We start from the raw sequence: 22,107 nt of genomic DNA, 5'->3' as shown, positions 1-22,107 counted from the left end.
CTGTCTGGAGCCCAAACTCAGACCTCTAGGGAGGGGTTTGCACTCAGCTGAGACTAATGTCTTTGAGATCAGGAGAGGGGCCCAGTGGGATAGGGGTACAGGATTCAGCAAAGGGGGTTGTGGCTGGCTGGTGCTGGTGTTCCAGGGGCATGATGATGCTGGTTCTGTGTCAGGAAAATACAGACTGGAACCAACTCTGGCTACTAGAATGAACTGCTGCTGGCCTGAAGAGTGGTTGGGTTGCACTGGTGGCAAAAGGAAGCCAAAAATAGGAGTAGGAAGCAACCAGAAAGTGTGTGTTTTCCTCCTACAGCTTTCCAGTCTCAAGTACCCCCTTTGCTTCCCAGGTGGCTCGTGGTAGAGAACCCTGCCAATGCGGGGGGACAGATTTCGATGCCTCGGTTGGTAAGATCTGCTGGAGAAGGAAATGGCTACCCACTCCAGTATTCTTGCCTGGGATATCCCATGGACAGAGTAGCCTGGCGGGCTGCAGTCCACAGAGTTGCAAAAGAGTCTGACACAGCTTAGTGACTAAACAATAACAAGTACTTTATTGGCAGAGCCTAACAAGAAGCAAACTGTAAGGGAAAAAATGTGGCTCACTCCCAGGATCACAAAGTAAGAGTGTGGAAGGGTGGTTTTAAGGCTGAGAAACAAAAGCTCAATAACTAGCAGGAAGAAAAATAAATCTACATATTTAACACAAGGCATATTTAAGTGTCATTAGAACTTTATAATTAAGAAATGCTATAGGAATTCATAGGAGGAGACAGATCCTTGTTAGGATAAACAGACAAAGCAGTGTTGGAGAATAGTGTTTTAACATGAATGTGATTTTAGCACGAGGGAGTGAAGTGGGGATGATTGCAGTAATGGAAGGAGATATTATAGGGTATTAGAAAGCCATAGAATGGCGTAATGGAGAACACGGGACAGACTTGGATCAAATCGGTTTCTACTGATGACTAACCTTAATGCTGAGAGTCATTTTTTGTCTCTGACCCTCATTTCCCTTTCATCCTTGATCCTTTTGGCATTGAAGACTATTGGTTGGATCAAAACCATGTTTTAGGACCTTTAATTTAGAGTTTCTGGAGTTGGAGGTGACAGAACCAAATAGGGAGATAGTTTCTTGAGCAAGTAAGTCGTTAGGGTTTGTTTCCTCCAGATACAGTTATCTTATTAACACAGAAGTTTTTAATCAGGTGCACGGATAAGCTTCAGAATATCCTTCAACATGTGAATATATGTGTTTTTTATGTTGTCAAGTAAGAGTTTTCAGATATAATTTTCATCAAAATGAGATTAAATAAAAGGATGTTTGGAATTTGGTAGACCATTAAATGTAAGTAAACTAAGATCATGGCATCTGGTCCCATCACTTTATGGGAAATAGATGGGGAAACAGTGGAAACAGTGTCAGACTTTATTTTTGGGGGCTCCAAAATCACTACAGATGGTGATTCCAGCCATGAAATTAAAAGACGCTTACTCCTTGGGAGATCTGGGTTCAATCCCTGGGTCAGGAAGATCCCCTGAAGAAGGAAATGGCAACCCACTCCAGTTCTTGCCTGGAGAATCCCGTGGACAGAGGAGCCTGGTAGGTTACAGTTCACGGGGTCACAAGGAGTCGGGCATGACTGAGCTACTTCACTTATGCTTTCACTACTCCTTGGAAGGAAAGTTATGACCAACCTAGATAGCGTATTAAAAAGCAGAGACATTACTTTGCCAACAAAGGTCTGTCTAGTCAAGGCTATGGTTTTTCCAGTGGTCACATATGGATGTGAGAGTTGGACAGTGAAGAAAGCTGAGTGCCGGAGAATTGATGCTTTTGAACTGTGGTGTTGGAGAAGACTCTTGAGAGACCCTTGGACTGCAAGGAAATCCAACCAGTCCATCCTAAAGGAGATCAGTCCTGGGTATTCATTGGAAGGACTGTTGCTGAAGCTGAAACTCCAATACTTTGGCCACCTCATGTGAAGAGTTGACTCATTGGAAAAGACCCTGATGCTGGGAGGGATTAGGGGCAGGAGGAGAAGGGGACGACAGAGGATGAGATGGCTGATGGCATCGCCGACTCGATGGACATGAGTTTGGGTAAACTCGGGGAGTTGGTGATGGACAGGGAGGCCTGGTGTGCTGAGATTCATGGAGTGGCGAAGAGTCGGACACGACTGAGTGAACTGAACTGAAGCTACTCAAGAACATATGGGTGTACTGTCATTATTCACTTTATTGGACACTTAATATGTTGAAGGCACTTAGGAAAAAGAGTGTAGGGTAATAAGAGTATATCAGTATAGTAAGGAGCTGGTCCTGCTCTTTCATGGGGGGCATAAGTCCTGGGAGGGCTGCCTACCTAGGGAGTAATTTGTGCCAAGATATAAAAGGTGAAAAGGGAATTAACTATGAAGAGACTGAGGTGGTGAAATTGTGGAATTTTTAACAAAAGTGGATTGACAGTACTATCATAAATTTCCCCAGTGATTTGTTTTGAGGGTCCGCAGGCTGCTCTTGTACTTCCATAAGGAAGTGCATTGAGTATTTTGCAGATAGCCTTTGGAGGCTGTCTACTAAATTCACAAGTTAAAGTTAGAGGAGCCAATGTGGCCTAGGCCAGTGGTTTTCAATTTTGACCTGATGTCTAGATTTTTTTAATCTTGGGTTGAACTGTGGAGTTACAAAAGATATTATTTTCATTGTGGTAAAATGTCCATAGCATAAAATTTAGCATTTTAACCATTTTTTAAAGTGTACTGATCGGTGGCATTAAGTACATTCACATTTTTCACGTTACCAAACTGAAACTCAGTACACATTAAATAATACCTTCCTTCCTCTTCTCCCCCAGGTGCTGGGAACTGCTGTTGCACTTCTTCCTTTATTAATTTGACTGTTTTAGGTACCACATTTCAGTAGAAACTTAAATATTGTTTTGTGTCTGGCTTACCTTCACTTAGCGTGGTATCTTTAATGTTTGTTCATGTTGTGGCACTACTAGCATTTCATTCCCTTTTTTTTTAATGGAGTTTATTTTTTAGAGCAATTTTAGATTCGTAGTAAAATTGAACAGAAAGTATGGGTCCTCGTATACTCCTTCCCCTGTGGACGCATAGCCTCCCTCACTGGCAGCATCCCACACCAGAGCTGTATATTTGTTGTAAAATACGAACTTGACACATCATTTATACTCAGAGTCTTTGGTTTATGTTAGGGTTCAGTCTTGGCATTGTACAGTCTGAGTTTTGTGTAAGACAATGGTGTCATACGTGGTATTTTCACTGTCCTAGAAGCAAGTTGCCCTCAAATATGCAAGCTCTGCATCTATGGATTCAGAAAACCACAATTCATAAACATGATACACCATCTGCACTTGGTTGAATGCGTGGATGCAGAACGGTCTGGAGGGCTAACAGTATTCTTCACCACCATGCATTCACAGTTTAAAAGAACATGCCAGTTTCACTTAAAATTCTTCTTAATGAAGTAGTAAAAGTTACTGATCTTATTAAGTCACAATCCTTGAAAACACATATTTTTAATGTTCTGTGTGGTGAAATGGGAAGTGTGCCTGAAGTGTTTTGGCTGCATACCAAAGAATGATGGTTGTCTCAAGGAAGTGCACTTGTCATTCTGTTCGTCATTCTGTCCATTTTCTGTGATGGGCATGATTTTAATTTGAATGATTAACTGTGGTTATTCAGACTTGGGTATTTGCAGATGTTTTCTCAGAAATGAATAAAGTAAGCCTATCAGTTCCAGGAAAATAGTGTCCATGCTAGAGATAAAATTTGAACTTTCAAGCACAAATTAATATTTTGGGAGAACTTGTATCCACCATCTGAGTTTTATCTGTATATCCTACTTTTTTGCTCTTCATTTTTTTCATCTCTCTTCATTAGGCTTATTTAGAAGCTGCTAGAGGGTTTACACACACAGAAATACATATATATATATATAATGAAGGAGAATATATGTATTCTCCTTTATTTCCAAGGACTGTTTTAACAGAGCACAGTACTTGGGTTTGGCAGTTTGCTTGTTTGAACATACTGATAGTAACACTTCGCGCTCTTCTTGATTTCCACTGCTGTTAGGAAGTCAGCTATGAGTCTGAACTATTGCTACTTTATAAAAGTTACTCCCTCCCCCCATAAGACTTTTCTCCATGTCTTTTATTTTCTGCAATTTGACAATGATGTATCCAGGTGTGGTTTTGCTTTTTATTGATTTTCCTTGGAATTCAGCGAGCTGCTTAAATCTGAGATGTTGAATGAAGTGTCTAAACACATCTGAAAAATCTCATCTTTAAAAAAAAATTAGTGCCGTTTTTCTCCTTCCTTTTAGAGTCTAATTGAATGTGTATAAGACCCACTTCCTGATTTTTCTGTTTCTCTTTATCTCATTCAAACATACATTTGTTGAATTTGTTTTGTTTTTATTTTTCAGTTCTAGAGTTTCTGTCCAGTTTTTCCAGCACTGTTTGTGGAAAAGACTATTGATTCTATTTTGGATTGCTTCTGCTCCTTTGTCTAGAATCATCAGTTGACTGTACTTGCAGGCCTATCTTGGGGTTCTTGCATTAACCTATGTTTGTCTGTCCGTTCACCAGTACCATACTGTCTTGAGTACTGTAGTACAGTCAGTCTTGAAATGGAGTGGTGTGAGTCCTCCAACACTGTTCCGCTTCAGTCTCATATGGGGCAGTCTAGTGTTTGCCTTTGTGTATGAACTTCAGAAATCAATTTGTTGATAACTCTAAAGCTGGGGTTTTGATTAGAATTGTGTTGAATCTATAGATCTAGTTGGGAAAAACGGTTGTGTTACTGAGATGATGCATAACTGGGACTGTTTTATGTAGTTGTGTTACTGAGATGATGCATAACTGGGACTGTTTTATGTAAGAGCTCTTTTTACTTCTAGTTCACCTTACTCTGGAAGGGAAAGCCCTTAAGGGTCCAGCTTGAAGTGGGGATAATATACCAGAGTCCCCTTGTTTGTCCGGCTCTGGGGTTTGACTTTTCCCTGTGAGGCTTCTGAAAGGTTACTTCAGTTTTCCAGCCTTTTTGTTGGAATTGGCAGCAGCCCTTGGAACTTGAGTGTTATGGTCTTGCTTTATTTTGGGGACCCAGCAGTTGATCATCATCTTGTTATCTCTTGAATGCTTTTGAGTTGTTAAAAACTATTTCATCCAGCTTTTAAAGTTATTTTCAGGAAGGGAATCAGTTCTAATTTCCTCCTCTATCATTGCTGAAAATGATTTTCCCCAGTTTTCTGCCTCCCTCATAGAATTGGTGGTCAGTGTATTTAGACTTTAAAATTTTGTGTAAATTCTTGGAGGAGCAGGATGAATTCTCCCAACTTTCGGATGTCTGTTGACACCTTCCACACAGTAATAGGTTATACTGCTTAAGATAAACTTAAGTAGATCTTCAAAAGCTCTACCTGTGGTGAAGAAATGTTGCAGTTGAGTTTTTGTGTGGTTCGTATAAAATGTGCCTTGGTTTTGGACACTGAACAGTTGGGCAAAGAACCTACCAGTAGTTTTGGGTTTGTAGTATATAGATTGCTAGTCATCTGTCCCAGTTTTCATTCATTCTTTCTCTTTGTGATAGAATTCCCAGTTTTTTGCTGGGCATTTGCTTTGCTGTGCTATGCTTACTCACTCATTTGCCGACTCTTTGCGACCCCATGGACTGTAGTTTGCCAGGCTCCTCTGTCCATGAGGATTCTCCAGGCAATACTGGAGTGAGTTGCCATGCCCTTCTCGAGGGGATATTCCCAACCCAGGGATGGAACCCAGGTCTCCCACATTGCAGGTGTATTCTTTACCAACTGAGGTCCCAGGGAAACCCACGAATACTGGAGTGGGTGGCCTATGCCTTCTCCAGGGGATCTTCCCAACCCAGGAATCGAACTGGGGTCTCTTGCATTGCAGGCGGATTCTTTACCAGCTGAGCTAAAAGCTCACATACATGTGTGTGTTTAAGCAGACTTCAGATCCAGCTAATTTTATTCTTCCTATACATCCCCTTTTCTCCTAGTCTGTACCAGCATTGTTTCTTGCGCTTGTCACGTCTTGCCTGTGTTGCTCAAATAGACATACAACTACTTCTTTGTTTAGAGTCTCATAACTGATTTTTTCTTTTTCATCAGCAGAAATGAAAGAACTTCTCAACCATGTTACTCCTGTGCTTGCAGAATTGATTTTAGTGTCCTTAGCTTTCAACTCTTTGTGATCTGGTCCCATTTGTCATTCTCAACCCTACATTTGATACCCTAATAACACCAAATATTAAAAAGGTCCCTTCCCTTGTATTTGTGATGCGTTACTACTGTGTCCTTTCTCATACCTAATCCAGGGTTAACTTTTTCTTTTAAAATAAGTTAGTTTCAGGTATTTTTTTAGTTTAATCAACTTTCGTGTTTCTGAACATGGAAATAGGTTCTGCTGTTGAATGCAGTGTAGCCTGGAATCTGCACTGTGTTTATATAGTGTTTATGTATCTAGTGGTTTATATCCTAAGTTGCAAATTCTGTTTTGTTAAGATAATCTATTAGAACCTTTTTTTTGAAATTTCTTTCAAGCTTTGAAAGAAATGTGTTTTATATGGCTAGGAAAAAGTGATTTTAATATGTGAGTCATAAAATTAAGTTGTTTCAGAATCGGGCTTATCTAAACCAGTCTCCTGTTTCACACATAAGGAAATTGTGGCCAGGAGAAATTAGTGATTTTGTTAAGTCAAAATTAGTTAGAAGCAGAATCAAGGTCTATTGTGAGTTTCATCTGCTTAAAATCTTCAAGTGTGTTGAAGTTTTCAAGTGTTCTTATCCCCCCATTACATACAGGATTACCAATTCAAGGGCCTGTATTTTTTGTGTGAATAGCAACTTGGGTAATGAACTGAGCAGTATGCATTCTTAATTTATGCCTTAACAACCCTGATTCTGTAATGAATGGTTTACTTACAGTCGCTTTTATATACCTACCTTCTTGGCAATTCATTCTGGGAGGAATGAAGTGAAAGTGAAGTCACTTAGTGGTGTCCGACTCTTTGTGACCCCATGGACTGTATGTAACCTGCCAGGCTCCTCCATCCATGGGATTTTCCAGATAAGAATACTGGAGTGGGTTGCCGTTTCCTTCTCCAGGGGATCTTCCTAACCCAGGGATCGAACCCGGGTCTCCCGCATTGCAGGCAGACTCTTTACCCTTTGAGCTACCAGGGAATCTGGGAGGAATAGTTAAGTATTTAAGTGAAGCAGGCATGGTAGATACAACACGTAACAGTTATGTGTCTTTGTTTTTAGCATCAAGCATTGCACGATTCTCTCGAATAATGTAGATCATCTTTTACTGAATTTAACGCTGTCTGATATCATGGTCTCCCTGGCGAATGCCTCAACTTTGCAGAAGGATTCCAGTTGGATAGAAAGGATAAGGAAATTTGTAACAGAAACCCTTGAAGATGGCTCTAGGCTAAATAGTAAGCAGCTGAACAGATTGCTTGGAGTCTCCTGGAGGTTAATGCAGATACAGCCAAACAGAGGTAGGTATTAATGCTTTGTCCTTATTTATGAGAGGAGCTCTTACGCATGCTATTAATATTTAGAGTCTAGCTTTGAGTTCATAACTGTCAAACATTTCACATAGTCATTTACGTTCAAGCCATAAAAGGTAGCTAGCATAATCATGAAGGAATATCTCCTTGAACCCTGATGGCTGAGAAGACCCCTTTTTAAGTGGGTAGGTCCACTTTGAACCAGATGGGTAGGTTTTCTACTAGATTACATAGTTGGAGGGAAAGGAGGTAAGTTTTATTAAGAGGAAGTGACACTGAGCCTAAGGCTGAAGAAATACTCTTTTCTGATCTAATTTGACTAGAAATTGATCCTTATCTCTCTACCTTTCTTGTAACTTGAAGTTATGTTGCATTAAGTCAATTTTTAGTGTGACTTACTAATTCTTTTCGTTCATAACAGAACTTTCCTGGTTGGTTCCTGGCTTATCTACCTTTCTAGTATTCTGTTTTTTGTTGTCCTTTCCTAGGTTTGTTGTCTCTTAGGAAAATTTGTACTGCAATCGCTGGCTGGTTTGACTTTTGTATTAGGCCATTGATGGAGGATTTTGATGGTAGTCGTCAGTTTGTGGCTAAAATCTGCTTTGTCATAGGAACAAGGTGCTTCTGTGCTTTTTAGAGAAGAATTATGGTGCTGGTGAAGAAACATTTTGACTCACATGCAGTTGTTTTCTCTTGTTTTTAGAGGCTACAGAGTCTCTCATAAAGGCAGTTTATACATTGTATCAGCAGAGAGGCCTTCTCATTCCAGTTCGGACTTTGTTACTGAAGTTCTTCAGTAAAATCTATCAAAAAGAAGAACTGAGAGCTTACAGAATCCGGTACAGTCCCCTTTGTTATTTTGCTTTTCTTTTTCTTACCAGGTTACTTTGTAATCTGTATAATAAGATGATAGAGTGATTAAATCTTCGGAGAAATTCTCTCTCTCTATCCTTTTTGCTTTCATTAAAAAAAAATTTTTTTTTTATAAAGAGGCATACATAATAGTTCCAGTAACCTTTATACACATAACTGAGAAGGTACAAGTCTCTTTGAGCATGTATTTCCACTTGTCTGCTTAACAGCTAAAGGACAATTGGAATCACCTGTAGCTGCCTCAGCTTTTTCTTTTGCTTCCCATTAAAATTATGGAGGTTTAACCTCTGGCCCTTAGTGACTATTGGGACATATGGTATAAGAATGAGGGCAGTAGAAGAGGAGAGGTGTACAATAGGTGAAGGAGATTAAAAGGTACAAAATTAAAGTAAATAAGCCATGGGGATATAATATACAGCATAAAGAATATGACCAGTAATACTACAGTAACTTTTATTAGGACAGGTGGTTACTAGACTTGTGACCATTTGCAATGTGTACAGTTTTCAGATTATTATGTGATATATACCTGAAACTAACATAATACTGTGTGTCAAAAATGTTTCAATAAATTTTTAAAAAATGGGAGTATTTTAAAGTGAAAAAGTTCCTGGTTTAGTTGGGTGCTGTCTGGTGACATAGACAAACAAAGAGTAGAACTAAGCAATCAGTTTTTAGATACGGTGAGTTTGAGGTTTATTTGGGATAGTCTGGAAGAGATGTTTGGGTGAAAGATAAGAGATTCGGGATACCTCAGCATACATAGGTAGTTATTAGGACATATTCGAGTCTTTACTGTGAGTCAGGTGCTTTTCTTAATTTTTCAGTAATTCTCATACTTTGATGTAGGTATGTTGGTTTCTGCCTTATAGAAGGAAGCTTAGGTTAAATAAATTGGTGAGTGTCATGCTGCTGAAGGGCAGCCAGACTGAGACTTAAGTTCAGGTCTGTTAGACTCCAAAGGTCATGTGTAAATCACTCTTGGGGGATGGCAAAAGTGATTGCTGTGTCCGAGATGAGACATTAGAGAGTTAGCAAGTATATGAAAGAACTGAAATAACACAAGTTTGAAGCCACTTAATGTGGGGCACCCTATACTGAGTGCATCAGTGACTTAATATAGTAAAATAATTATTACAAATTAGTATAAATAGTTCGCAAGAAGTTAAGTAGAGTCTGTGTCCTTTAAGATAAAATTACAATTTACATAGTGCCCCAAATTACATAAACTTTTAAAATGCAGTGCCTTAGAGAATGCTATAGCTGAATAAATGATGCCAGCCATCTTACAGGCTTTCAAATGTTTAAATAAATGTGGTGTATTTCCCTTGTCTTTGATGGCCTTAGATACCGTAGTAAAGTGTTATCACGTTGGTTGGCTGGTTTACCACTGCAGCTTGCTCATCTCGGCTCCCGAAACCCTGAACTTTCAACACAGCTTATTGACATTATCCATACTGCTGCAGCCCGAGCAAATAAAGAGCTGCTCAAAAGTTTACAAGTTACTGCTCTCCGAATCTATGGTAAGAGTTTTGTTTACCTATGTAAGTAGTAATCTGCCTACCCCAGCTTAGGAACAATGTTTCAAAGGGGGGATCTTTAGGTTTTACTTTTCCTTCAAATTATACATTAATTATACCATGGTAAAATGAACAAAATACCAAACAGTAAATTCATTTTCAATAGCATTACTTAATACAATAGTTTTAGAAAATAAAAGGTTGTAGATGTTTCTTCAAATCTTAAATTGTCTTTTAAGCCATAAAACTCACAAATTCAAAACTAATCAGGTATTTTTACAGAATTCTTTTGGAACTTTGATGGCACTTTTTACTTATTTAATCATTATCAATATCTCGTATGGCTTTCATATATTAATTTTTTATTCACCCCTGAAACCTTTTCATTCTTTAAGCAAAAATATCAATGAAAACATACTGACATATATACATATGTATAATTAGTATTTATTATCAGGACACAATTCATACACCATAGAATTGGCCATTTTACACTGTGCAATTCATTAATTTTTACCATATTCCCAAGATTGTGCAATAGTCACTATTATCTTACTCCAGAATATTTTTATCACCTCAGAAAGAAACTCTCCCATTAGTCGTCCGTCCCTATTTCCTCACTTCTTCCTTCCTCAGCTCCTGGCAACCACTGCTCACCATTTCTGTCTCTTTGTATTTGCCTGTTTTGGTCATTTCTTATAGATGAAATTGTATAATGTGGATCTTTTCAGTCTGGTTTCTTTGACTTAGCATACTGTTTTTAGGATTCATTCATGCTGTAGCATATACGAGTACTGTATTTCTTTTTAATGCTGAGTAACATTCCATTGTTGAAGACACACCACTTTATATTTATCCATTTATTAGGTGACGAACATAGGTTTGTGTCTACCTTTTGTGTGTGGTATTATAAAATCTGTATTTTTTAGTATTGTTTATATGTAGGGGCGTGTGTGTATACTCAAAGAAGTCTTTGGTTTTAAATTAGGTTGATATTATAATTGTCCCTGTTTGGCAATAGTGCTTGTTTTTTTTTTTTTTTTTACTGTTTTGCTTTGTTTCTGATTCCTTTAACTCCATCAGTTTTTATTTCACATAACACATTTGAATGTTATGAAATTGAGTGTTAAATGTTATCTTTAAATAATGATTGTATTTAGTCTTTTACTCTAGGCAGTACCTTAAGCCACACATATATGCTTTTTGATAAAACTTTTTTCCATGTAATTGATATGTTAGAATTCAACATAGCACAGTGAAAACAATCAGTCTGCCTTATTAATTCTTGTTTGTATATCTTTTAAAATTTAACTTGTCTTCCTACCTCACTAGATCCACAAGAAGGCACTGTGGTGGTTCTCCCAGCAGAGTCTCAGCAGCTTTTGGTCCAGCTTGTGTATTTTCTACCCAGTCTGCCTGCTGACTTGCTTTCACGGTTAAGTCGCTGCTGTATTATGGGAAGACTCAGTGCAGATTTGGCTGCCATGCTTATCGGGATACTGCACATGAGGTAGCATGCTGAAGTGAGCTGTATTTCAAGTGTATAATCTTCTCCCTCACCCTTCCCCTGTCACTGGCAGTTTATGAACTGACTTTTAAAAATAATACCGCCCCACCCTTCGTTTGCTCTTAAAACAGCAGTTAAAATTGTTGGTTATTACTGATAGAGGAAGTTCTCTGGAGGAAGACTGCTCCGGGTTGTTTGTTCAGTGGTTTGCATTGTCATGGTTTCAGTCACTAAGTTCATGGGCTGTAGCCCACCAGGTTCCTCTGTCCGTGGGATTTTCCAGGCAAGAATACTGGAATGGGTTGCCATTTCTTTTTCCAGGGGATCTTCCTGACCCAGGGATTGAACTGTTGTTCTCCTGCACCCCAGGTGGATTCTTTACCGCTGAGCCATCAGGTAGAAACATATGTGATTTGTGTAGGTGGATTGAAACAAGGGTTAAAATGATCAGAAGCCATAGTAAGGATTCAGTGGCAGATGAGAGTGCTGTGCTTTTAAACTTTTGGTGTTATGAAATTGTAATACAGGTCTTCCTTTTTGGAAAGGGGCTCAGTTTAATATAGGTGGTGAAATAAAAGCTTGCGGACTCAGACAAGGAATCATTGAAATATCTTTGGGTGGGTGTGTGTGTGGTAAAATACACATAACATAAAACTTACCATCTTAACCAGTTTTAGGTATACAGTTAGACCTGTTTGGGGGCATTAAGTACATTCACACTGTTGTACAGCTGCTACTACCACTCTTCATCTCCAGTACTTGTCATCATTCCAGACTGAAACTCTGTACTGATTATTTCCCCTTCTCCCAGCCCTTGTTTACCACTATTTTGTCTTCGTGATTTTGATATATTCATCTGTCAATGGATACTTGGTTGTTCTGCCTTTTGGCTATTATGAATAATGCCACTGTAAACATTGGTGTGCAGATGCCTGTTTGAATCCTTTTAATTCTTTTGGCTGTATACCCAGAAGTAGAATTGCTGGATCATATGTTAATTTTCTGTTTAATTTTTCGAGGAACTACTTTCCAGAGTGTGACTGTACCGTTTTACCCTCAAAGGTCTTAAAACTAATAGTGTTTAATGTTGCGAGTATTCAAAGTATCCTATAAAATTTAATGTTTGTATCAGGCATAGTACTTTTGTATTCAGTCGTTTGTTACTGATTGTGGCTCAAGGCCAGGGTCTGATAGGTTTAGGCAGGAATTGAATCTAGGCTGTAGCTGGCTTCTTGTACAGATCCTCTGTCCCAATTAAACAGAAAAACCCCACTCCAGTACTCTTGCCTGGAAAATCCCATGGACGGAGGAGCCTGGTAGGCTGCAGTCCATGTGGTCACTAAGGGTCGGACACGACTGAGCGACTTCACTTTCACTTTTCACTTTCATGCGTTGGAGAAGGCAATGGCAACCCACTCCAGTGTTCTTGCTTGGAGAATCCCAGGGACTGGGGAGCCTGGTGGGCTGCCATCTATGGGGTCGCACAGAATCGGACACGACTGAAGCAACTTAGCAGCAGCAGCAGCAGCAGCAGCTCACTTTATTAGTAGTTTTTCTTTAGCTTTGTTTGCCAGTCTCTTCATACCAGGATAGGATGTAAGTTTGAATGTTGTCACCCAAAGTGTGCTTCATAACTGATAATAACTTTTTCCTTTTAGCAAAAGAGAGCTGTTTGCAATGTGTTGCCTATATGTGAAACCCCTCTTTGTCTAGTTCGGTACTTAATGCCAGGTCTTTAAGAAATACAATTTAACTTAAGTGGGTTCATGTCTGTTAACTTCCAGTAGAGGGCACGCTTTTCCCATGATAGAACTAGTGGAGGATCTGTTTTAACATTCGTTTAAAAGCAACTTTGGAACACCTCTTAAAATTAATTCTCTTTAAAACTTGTATTTAGTAGTTATTGGCATCAGTTATGATTGACTTATGCTCAATAACTTTTGTCAAGGATTTTTTCACAAGTCTTTTTTTACCTTTTTATTTGTGGCACGTACTGAGAAAATATTACTTTACAAGTAATGGTAATAGAAGTTTATAATCATCGAAAGCAAATTGTCATGTAGTTAAAAGTCTACTAAGTTAAATTTTGCCTTTTAGCATGTGCACAGAGTCTTAGTAGACTTCTCTTTCTGTGGATGTATTGTCCCTATTCAAACTAATCTCTTTAAAAATTAAAACAAAATGGGGGCTTTTCAGCTTTCCCAGGCCAGTGGTATTATTATTGCATCACTTTTTCTAGATTTATAATTGAAGAATAATGTTTGGTTCCTTAGAAGTCACCTGGGTTATTTCATATCTTTGGTTTTTTCTTCAAAATATCCCTTTCTGTCCTTGATCATGACTGTAAACCAGCCAGCTTTTTCATTATCTCCCACCTGTAAGTGGTCTTGCTTCTCAGCTCCATATATTTCATGCACTGTTGCCAGTTAATTTTCCTGAAATATTCCTTTAATAATTTCTGATTTTCATCTGTTACATTAATTGGGCTCTACGATCTAGTTCATTTTGGGTATTGTAGTTCTGACACTGTTGTCTCTAGCAGAGGGAGTTTTATCTAAGAGCAGATCATCTCAGTTTGTTGAGTGTGTGAAAAATCCATCAACTTAAAACTGTTGGTGTTTAGTTTACCTTTTAAAAACTGTACTTCGAATTGCTGTTCCTACCTTTTTTACCATCCATTTAGAGCTTTTTTGAGTTTGAGTTTTTTCTCCCCCTCCATCTACCTGTGTTGTTCTGCTGACCTTTACTCTTCCTTATCCTCTCTGCCCCTAGTTAATTTACAGCTGGTTTGGGGAACATAAGACATGGATGTGGAAACGTAATCTACACTGTTAGATAAAAATATCAGAGAAGGGAGGAGTTACTGAGAAATTCAGCCCGGTTTTGAAGCAGAGTGAATATGCGAGCTGGGCTGCCAGGAGCAGGTCTGGTTTACTTCTGTTGTCCAAGCATAATTGATGAAAGCGTCCCTTCTATTCTCAGAAGTGTTCTGGTGCATCCAGGATATATGGTCATGGTAGTTTTAAGGACAGTGTGATACATTGCTTGTCTTTTGTCCAAACTAGATTTTTAAATGGATTTGCTACCCCTTTTAGCCACTGGATGGCACAGTTTTCACTGGTTCAAGAGGATATTGGTTTGTTTTCTAATCACCATTTTGTACTCATTTCCATTGAGCATCTCTGACTTTTTATAACCTCTTGGCTTGTGATATTCCCTCCATAGCCCTTTAAGCAAAGAGAAGTCCTTTAAGTGGGAATGATTCAGAAGAATGTTTCCATTATTTTTAACTCCACAACTTTTAAGAATGTTAATAAATAGTTATTTCAGTGGTAAAAAAAGTTTAAGTTCTTCTCATTGAATTAGAAACTCCTAATTTTGTTTTGACATTTATTCAGATTTCTGTGATAAAAATAGTAGTCTTAGCTTTTTGGATCTGATTATTCTCAAGTTTTCCTTTTTCTTTTTTTTTGCTGTATCCATGGTTGACATTTGCTGTATTCCTTCTTAGTCTTACCTTGAAGAGAGTTTTTAAAGGTATCACTGGAAACTGATCTCATAGCAGGAACCAGATGATCTTCATGTAATGAGAAGCTGCTTTATGTTTAGCTATTCCCTTAAGTCCCCTACCAATACTTTAGCTGCAGTATTGTGAAGTAGACTTTATAAAGCTTTGCAAAGTATAGGAATGCATAGTTATCACAGAGTGGCTTTAAATTGAGGTATTCTTTACCTAGTTAAGACGCTTTTGCTCAGGTAGGAAGCAGGAGCTTGTTTAGACTTAGCTCGTTTATATAAGCAGGTAAGACTTTTTATGAAGATGAGGGAGTAAACACAGAGCAGCTGAACCTGCTACTGAAAAGCGGAACTTCATCTTGGCCCTTGAATCTGAGTTTTGAGTGCTGTGGGAAATTGTTTGAGTTGTACCATATATGTGGACTGGTTATGCTTTTCAAGGAAACTTTACATAAATATATGCTAAAAATGTTTTCCATATTATGGTACTTGAACCCTTATATGTAAAGATGATACATACCATGGATTTTTGTCTGAGCTCTTAAATTAGACTTGTTTTCAATAAAGAAAAATAGTCATATATTCTGTGCTTTATTCCTGAGTCTTCAAGTTGGTCACTTCTAGTACTGGGTCTCCATTTATTATAGATCGTCATTTTCTGGATGGAAGTCTTCAGTGAAAGAACAGAATGGAAGTGTTCAGTTAAACATCAGTAATGCAGACTATTTCAGCTTCTTATTTTCAACACTTACAGGTAACTACACTGAGCTGCCAAGTTAAGGAAAGGAAAAGAACCTAGGATGAAAATTCTCCTGGGATTTACTGTCTTAGCTGTTTGGGTCCAAGTTTTGAACCTCGCTGCATAGTTTAATAAGATGGTGAACAGAATATTCATTTTAAACATGTTTAAAATGTTCAGTGTGTTAGGAAAAACATCAGATTTTAATTAGCCATATTTTGCTTTCCATTGGTTTCAAAGAAAAATTAGTAACATGAGTCTTGATGTGTTAGATTGGTAAGTATTATTACTGTTGTTTTAAATGATTGTACTGTCTTCAATAGTTTTGTAAATGGATGATAAAGATGACAGTGTTTGAAATTTTCTGAAGACTTAAACTTAAGAGACTTATTTAATATGTTAAGTCAGAATCCCAAAATAGCTTGAAAGGGTCTGATAAAGAGCTGAATGTCGCAAGATAAATATTATATAAGAGAAACAAGTAGACTTGTATGTGTGTGTTTGATAGTTTTGGATGTATGCGTTTGAGATGGATGTGAGGGCTTTATGTTTTAATTAGTAGTACCTGTCGGAGGGTTTAGCGGTTTTAGGAAACTCATTAGGACTCAGTCAGGAGTGTGATATGGCTTCCAAACCAGATGATGACTCTTTAGGGCATGTTGGTGGAAGTGCAGTGATCTGAAAACATCAAAGCAGGTAGCTAGGGTCAGAACACATTGTGCTGGTATTCTGATCATTCTAAGAGCTGTCTTTCAGGAGGGGCTTTGGCACGTTGTTTGTATAGGTCAGATTAGGTATAATAGAGGTGGTAAGAGAATCAGAAATCTTACTATATAGGATAGGTAGAAGAAAGTACACAGTAATTGTTGAAGAAATAGACTTAGGAGGGATGGAATAGTTTTAAAACATTTGAAAGGCTATTATGTAAGAATACGAGTTTGGTATATGTATGAAGGAGCATGTTGTTACTCTTGTTCATTTGCTTTTTAAACCTGACATTAATTAGAATGATTATGTCTTTCACATTTATTTCAGTATACAGGTGGAAAGTCCTCAGTATAAGGGGTATAATATTGTTTCTTGATGTGTTACACATTTGATTCAGGTCACATCTTTGTGTACATAATTATATGAATTTTATTACATTGCTGGCATTTCATTTTTTAAAATAATACATGAAGAAATTCAGGGAAAACAGCTTGAAGAATTTAACTTGAAGATACATGTTTATTTTTTAAAAATTATTGAAGAATGTTACATGCTTTGTGATTTATTTTAAATTGGCTTTCTTACTCAAATTAGGATTTTCAAAAGAAGAACTGACTTGGCTTCAGAGCCTTCGAGGAGTGCCTCATGTCATCCAGACGCAGCTTTCCCCTATGCTACTTTACCTCACTGACTTGGATCAGTTTTTACACCATTGGGACGTAACAGAGGTAATGGTCCATTTGAAAAGGCATGCAAGATTGTTAGAATTCAGTTCATCAGCCACCAGTAGTTACTATGTGTTAGCATTGCCTTGTGTAAGATATTTTTAGAGATTGAGAGTAGTATAAACTGAAGCGACTTAGCAGCAGCAGCAGCAGAGTACTATAAAATACAGTCCCTGTTCTGAAAGTGCATGTGATCCTTGGATATGTGATGTAGATTCCTAAAGAAGAGTGTTCATAAAAGTTATGCCACTAGAATAGAATAAATCAGCTGTTTGAATGATAGAGACACATTTATTTTCTTTTTGCTGCTGCAACTAAATCACTTCAGTCGTGTCCGACTCTGTGCGATCCCATAGACAGCAGCCCACCAGGCTCCCTCGTCCCTGGGATTCTCCAGGCAAGAACACTGGAGTGGGTTGCTATTTCCTTCTCCAATGCATGAAAGTGAAAAGTGAAAGTGAAGTCGCTAAGTCGTGTCCGACTCTTAGCGACCTCATGGACTGCAGCCTACCAGGCTCCTCCGTCCATGGGATTTTGCTAATATAAGGTAAAAGAATAAATCCATTTATAGAAAAGAGGAAAGGCTTTATGGAAAAGCAAGAGTTTTACATAGATATTGAAGGATGAATAAGAGTTAAGTAGGATTTTGTATCCTGAAGGTGGGTTTTTCTAAACAGAAAAAATTATTTGGAAGTTCCTTTGGTTTTAAAGAATTAGTATGTAGTTTATCAAAGTTACATTCTAAACCGCAAATTTCCCTTGAATTTTAAACTTCAGCCTAACAAATCTTTTTAGATAAATATAGTAAGTTTAGGCAATCATTTTAAAAGGAGACTTTAGTTACATTTTATCCCTTTTACAAACATATTTAAAGCTTTAAAAAAGTTTTAATAATATATTCACTATTTGGTAAATAGTTCAGTTTTCAGACAAACCTTCACAATTGTTACGGTAAATCTTAAAACATTTAATAAACTTATAAGCATGGTACATCTTAGTATCTTAAGCTTCAGTACTGTTTATAGTGAAATTAAAATTAAAACTACAAGTCTAGGTTAGGTGTTAATAGTGTTTTAAATTGGAATTATAGGGCTGATCTTTTATGCTAATGGTCAGAATTGTTTTATGTTACAAATATATAAATATGTAAAAGCATCATCTTCCCTTCCATTGAAAGGTACTTCAATGCCCAGTAGGATTGCAGTTGTGTCATCCCAAATAATGTTGGTTGGAACCTTTCTTGCAAATTCTGAGGTTGTGTTCTGTGCTAGCTAACTTTTTTTTTTTTTTTAATGATTCATAAGGTTTTTGGTTAGGGCATTGACTGTATATTCTTTTCTTGTAACTCGTAATTGCTAGGCCATAGCCTTTTCAATCAAAAAACAACGTTTGTCATTGTTCTCAACAGGGTAGTCTCTAGAACCTAAATCTGTTTTATTGCTATACCAGTTGATTTTATTCAGCTGATCTGTTCACTACTACTTTCATTCTTTTCCAGAATAATCTTTACGTTCTTCCTGTATCTTAGGGCTACACCTTTTGTAGACATTGAACACATTTCACTCATGGTTTTTTTGACTCTGATCACAATACTTAGGTCATGCCAGGGACACTTTCTTCTCTATTACCTGGTGCCTAACTATGTTTATATATTGGCTTTCAAAAAACAGTGGATTTTAAACAGTGAAAACGAATGAGTTAGGTAACCAACCTGCATATTTAATGTCTGGCATTTTATCTTGATCCATAGTACATGAAGAGATTGAGGCCTTGCACACTACTCGATTGGAAGGATTGGGTTTAGTATTAGTAGTTGTTTTGTAAGATGTTTCTAATGTTTTTAAACTACATCATTATGGATTGGGGAAAGCATGGTATGGGGATTCATCAGTGAGCCCCAGATTCCAGATATAGACTTGTTAAGTGTCTAGTTTAATAACTTGGACAACTCCAATAATCTTTCTCTGACAATTTTAATTTTTCAGAATCACATCATCTGTGTAAAGACACATGTCAGGAAAATGTGATTGGTTATATTTCTGAGTGTACATTGGCAATGGTTATATTTCTGAGTGTACATTGGCAAGGACACGTATTAAACTTCAAGGATGCTGTCTTTGAAATGTTAAGACATAAATTAGGAAAAATCTGAAAGTTTACATTGTTCATTTTTGAAGTTAAAATTCCAGTTCTATTTTGGATAAAATTTGCCTTTAAATTGGCCTTTTCATATGAAATTATTTGAAATATATGTAGTTTTTGACAGCCTTAGTGTAAAAATTGATTTTTTATTATTATTTCATTTGAAAAAGTTAGTAGTCCATGGAGTGGGTTTGCTTAGTTGTTTTATCTGCTTAGTCTGAAGTGGTTTTTTATTTAAATCAGACCTTTATTTTCTGCGTAGATTTTCTTCACAAGGTATAATTTATTTATCTACTTAATACATTTAAGAATTTATTTATTTATATATGGCAGTATGAGGTCTTTGTTGCCATGTACAGGCTTGTTGATTACTCTCTGGGGCTCCTCTTTAGTTGTGGAGTGCAGGCTTCACACTCCACTGTGGTGGCTTCTCTTGTCGCAGAGCATGGGCTCTAGGGCTTCATTAGTTCTGGCACACAGGCTTAGTTGCCCTGTGGAATCTTCCCAGACCAGGAATTGAACCTGTGTCCCCTACATTGATGGCAGATTCTTAACCACTGGACCACAAGGAAAGTCCCACAAAGTACAATTTAGAAGAACTGAAGGATAATAGTAAAAGTGTTCTTCCATTCCCTGTCTCCCAGCCATCCACTTCCCTTCCTTAGTTTCTAAATGTATTCTTTTGTGTCTTCACAATGATTATATGTATTCTTTTGGCTTCTCCTTTTATACAAATAACATACTCTGATTTGGACCTTGCAATTTTCACTTGGTGTCTTCGTGATCATTTCTTCTAAACACTGAAGGAAGAATTGTATGATCTTGCCATTAATGATGGAAATAGTAGTTAAAAGGGAAAGATCACAAATGGAAAAGGAATCTTTGGACAGAGATATCATTCCCAAATGGAAGTGTCTTTTCCAGAGCCAGTGGAAGGTTTTATGGTTAATTTTCATTGTCATTATAAAATTTTGAATGGTTTGAAAAGACTACTTTTTAACTAAATTTGGAAGAATAATAAGAAAACATTACTGTAGTTTAAGAAATAGGACATTTTTATTTTTTTGAAACCTCTGATTTTGTTTCTTTGAAACCTCTGATTTTATTAACAGTTTTATGTGTATGACATTTCTGTATAAAATTAGGTAGAAAATACTTCAATGTAGAAATTAAACATACAAAATCTTTTTAAGAAAAGTAAAGTTTTGTATTTTTTAAAAACTCTTAATTTCCACACTAGCACATTGCCGTGCCTGTTCTGAATTGTGTACTGTGAGGTCAGGAATCGGAGGTATGCAAGTTTCGGTTAACACTGTAGTTGCAAAAGTGAAGATTGCCTATGTATGTGTATGTTTGTGTGTCTCTGTGTTTGTATTTTTGTTTACTTTTATTTTGAAACAATTTCAGACCTAGAGAAAAATTACAACTGCAGTAGAAAGAACTTCTGTTTTCTTAAACTATTTGACAAAATGCCCATAGTCCCTACTTTAGCACAAGCAGGCCGTGTTTTATTGTACTTGCAGATTCAGTTTTTACAAACTGAAGTTTGGTGGCAGCGCTGCATTGAGGCTGTCTGTCATCTCAATAGCACTGGTACACTTCGTGTCTCTGTGTCACAGTTCGGTAATTCTTGGAATATTTCACACTTTTTCATTGTTATTTCTTACAGTGAGCTGTGATTGGTGATCTTTGATAATACTGTTGTAATTGTTTCGGGCTTTGTAATTAATTGTCCTCATGAACCGTGCCCACATGAGATAGTGCAGTGAACTTAGTGAAATATGTGTTCTGACTGCCCCGCCAGCCAGCCGTTCCCTATCTCTCCCCTTCTCAGGTCTCCCTATTCCCTGAGACTCAACAATTCTGAAATTAGGGCAGTTAATAACCCTACAGAGGCCTCTGTGAGTGTGTGTGTGTTAGTCGTTCAGTTGTATCCAACTCTTTGCGATGCTATAGACTGTGGCTCACCAGGCTCCTCTGTCCATGGAATTCTCCAGGTAAGAATACTGGAGTGGGTTGCCATTTCCCTCCCTGGGGGATCCTCCTGACCCAGGGATCAAACCCCAGCCTACTGCATTGCAGGTAGATTCTTTACCATCTGAGCCACCAGGTGTTCAAGTGAAGCGAAGAGTTGGGTATCTCTTACTTTAAATCAAAAGCTAGAAATGATTATTAGCTTAGTGAGGAAAGCATGTTGATAGCAAAGATAGGCTGAAAACTAGACCTCTCTGCTGGTAGCCAAGTTGTGAATGCAAAAGAAAAGTTCTTGAAACTAAAAGTGCTATTCCATGAACACAGGAATAATAAGAAAGTGAAACAACCTTTTTGATGACATGGAAAAAGTTTGAATGATCTGGATAGAAGATCAAACTGCCACAACATTCCCTTAAGCCAAAGCCAAATCTCAAACAAAACCCTGACGATGATTTAGTTGCTAAGTCGTGTCTGACTCTTTGTGACCCCATGGACTGTGGCCCACCAGGCTCCTCTGTCTATGTGATTCTCCAAGCAAGAATACTGGCAGTGGTTGCCATTTCCTTCTCCAGGGGATCTTTCTGACCCAGGGATTGAACCCAAGTCTCCCACATTGTGGGCAGATTTACCGACTGAGCTATAAGGGAATCCCTAAAACTCTAATAGTCTCTTCAATTCTCTGAAGGCTAAGAGAGGTGAGGAAGCTGCAGAAGAGTTTGAAGGTAGCAGAGACTGTTCATGAGGCTTAAGGGAAGAAGCCGTCTCCATGACATGAAGGTGTAAGGTGAAATAGCTGATGGGGAAATTTCAGCAAATTATCCAGCAGATCCAGCTAAGA

General features: G+C 37.8%; 1 protein-coding gene across 5 annotated transcripts in view; it reads left to right on the top strand.

The window, feature by feature from the left end:
* TEX10 (testis expressed 10) overlaps positions 1–22,107 on the top strand; it is a 46,846-nt gene that overhangs the window by 12,821 nt on the left and 11,918 nt on the right. For 4 of the 5 annotated variants that reach the window (XM_086416096.1, XM_086416095.1, XM_086416093.1 and 1 more), the window contains exons 6-11: positions 7,315–7,553; positions 8,269–8,404; positions 9,786–9,961; positions 11,291–11,468; positions 15,629–15,735; positions 17,023–17,156. In XM_086416096.1, coding sequence (XP_086272222.1) covers positions 7,315–7,553; positions 8,269–8,404; positions 9,786–9,961; positions 11,291–11,468; positions 15,629–15,735; positions 17,023–17,156 — 970 coding nt within the window. Of the gene's footprint in view, positions 1–7,314; positions 7,554–8,268; positions 8,405–9,785; positions 9,962–11,290; positions 11,482–15,628; positions 15,736–17,022; positions 17,157–22,107 lie in introns of those variants that run through there. The other variant, XM_086416094.1, reaches the window with a different exon arrangement.

This window comes from Bos grunniens, chromosome 8 (assembly GCF_055505025.1).
Source record: "Bos grunniens cultivar Pamir isolate PY7600 chromosome 8, Bosgru_T2T1.0, whole genome shotgun sequence".
NCBI classification, from domain to species: Eukaryota; Metazoa; Chordata; class Mammalia; order Artiodactyla; family Bovidae; genus Bos; species Bos grunniens.
This window is presented reverse-complemented; position numbering and strand designations above follow the sequence as displayed.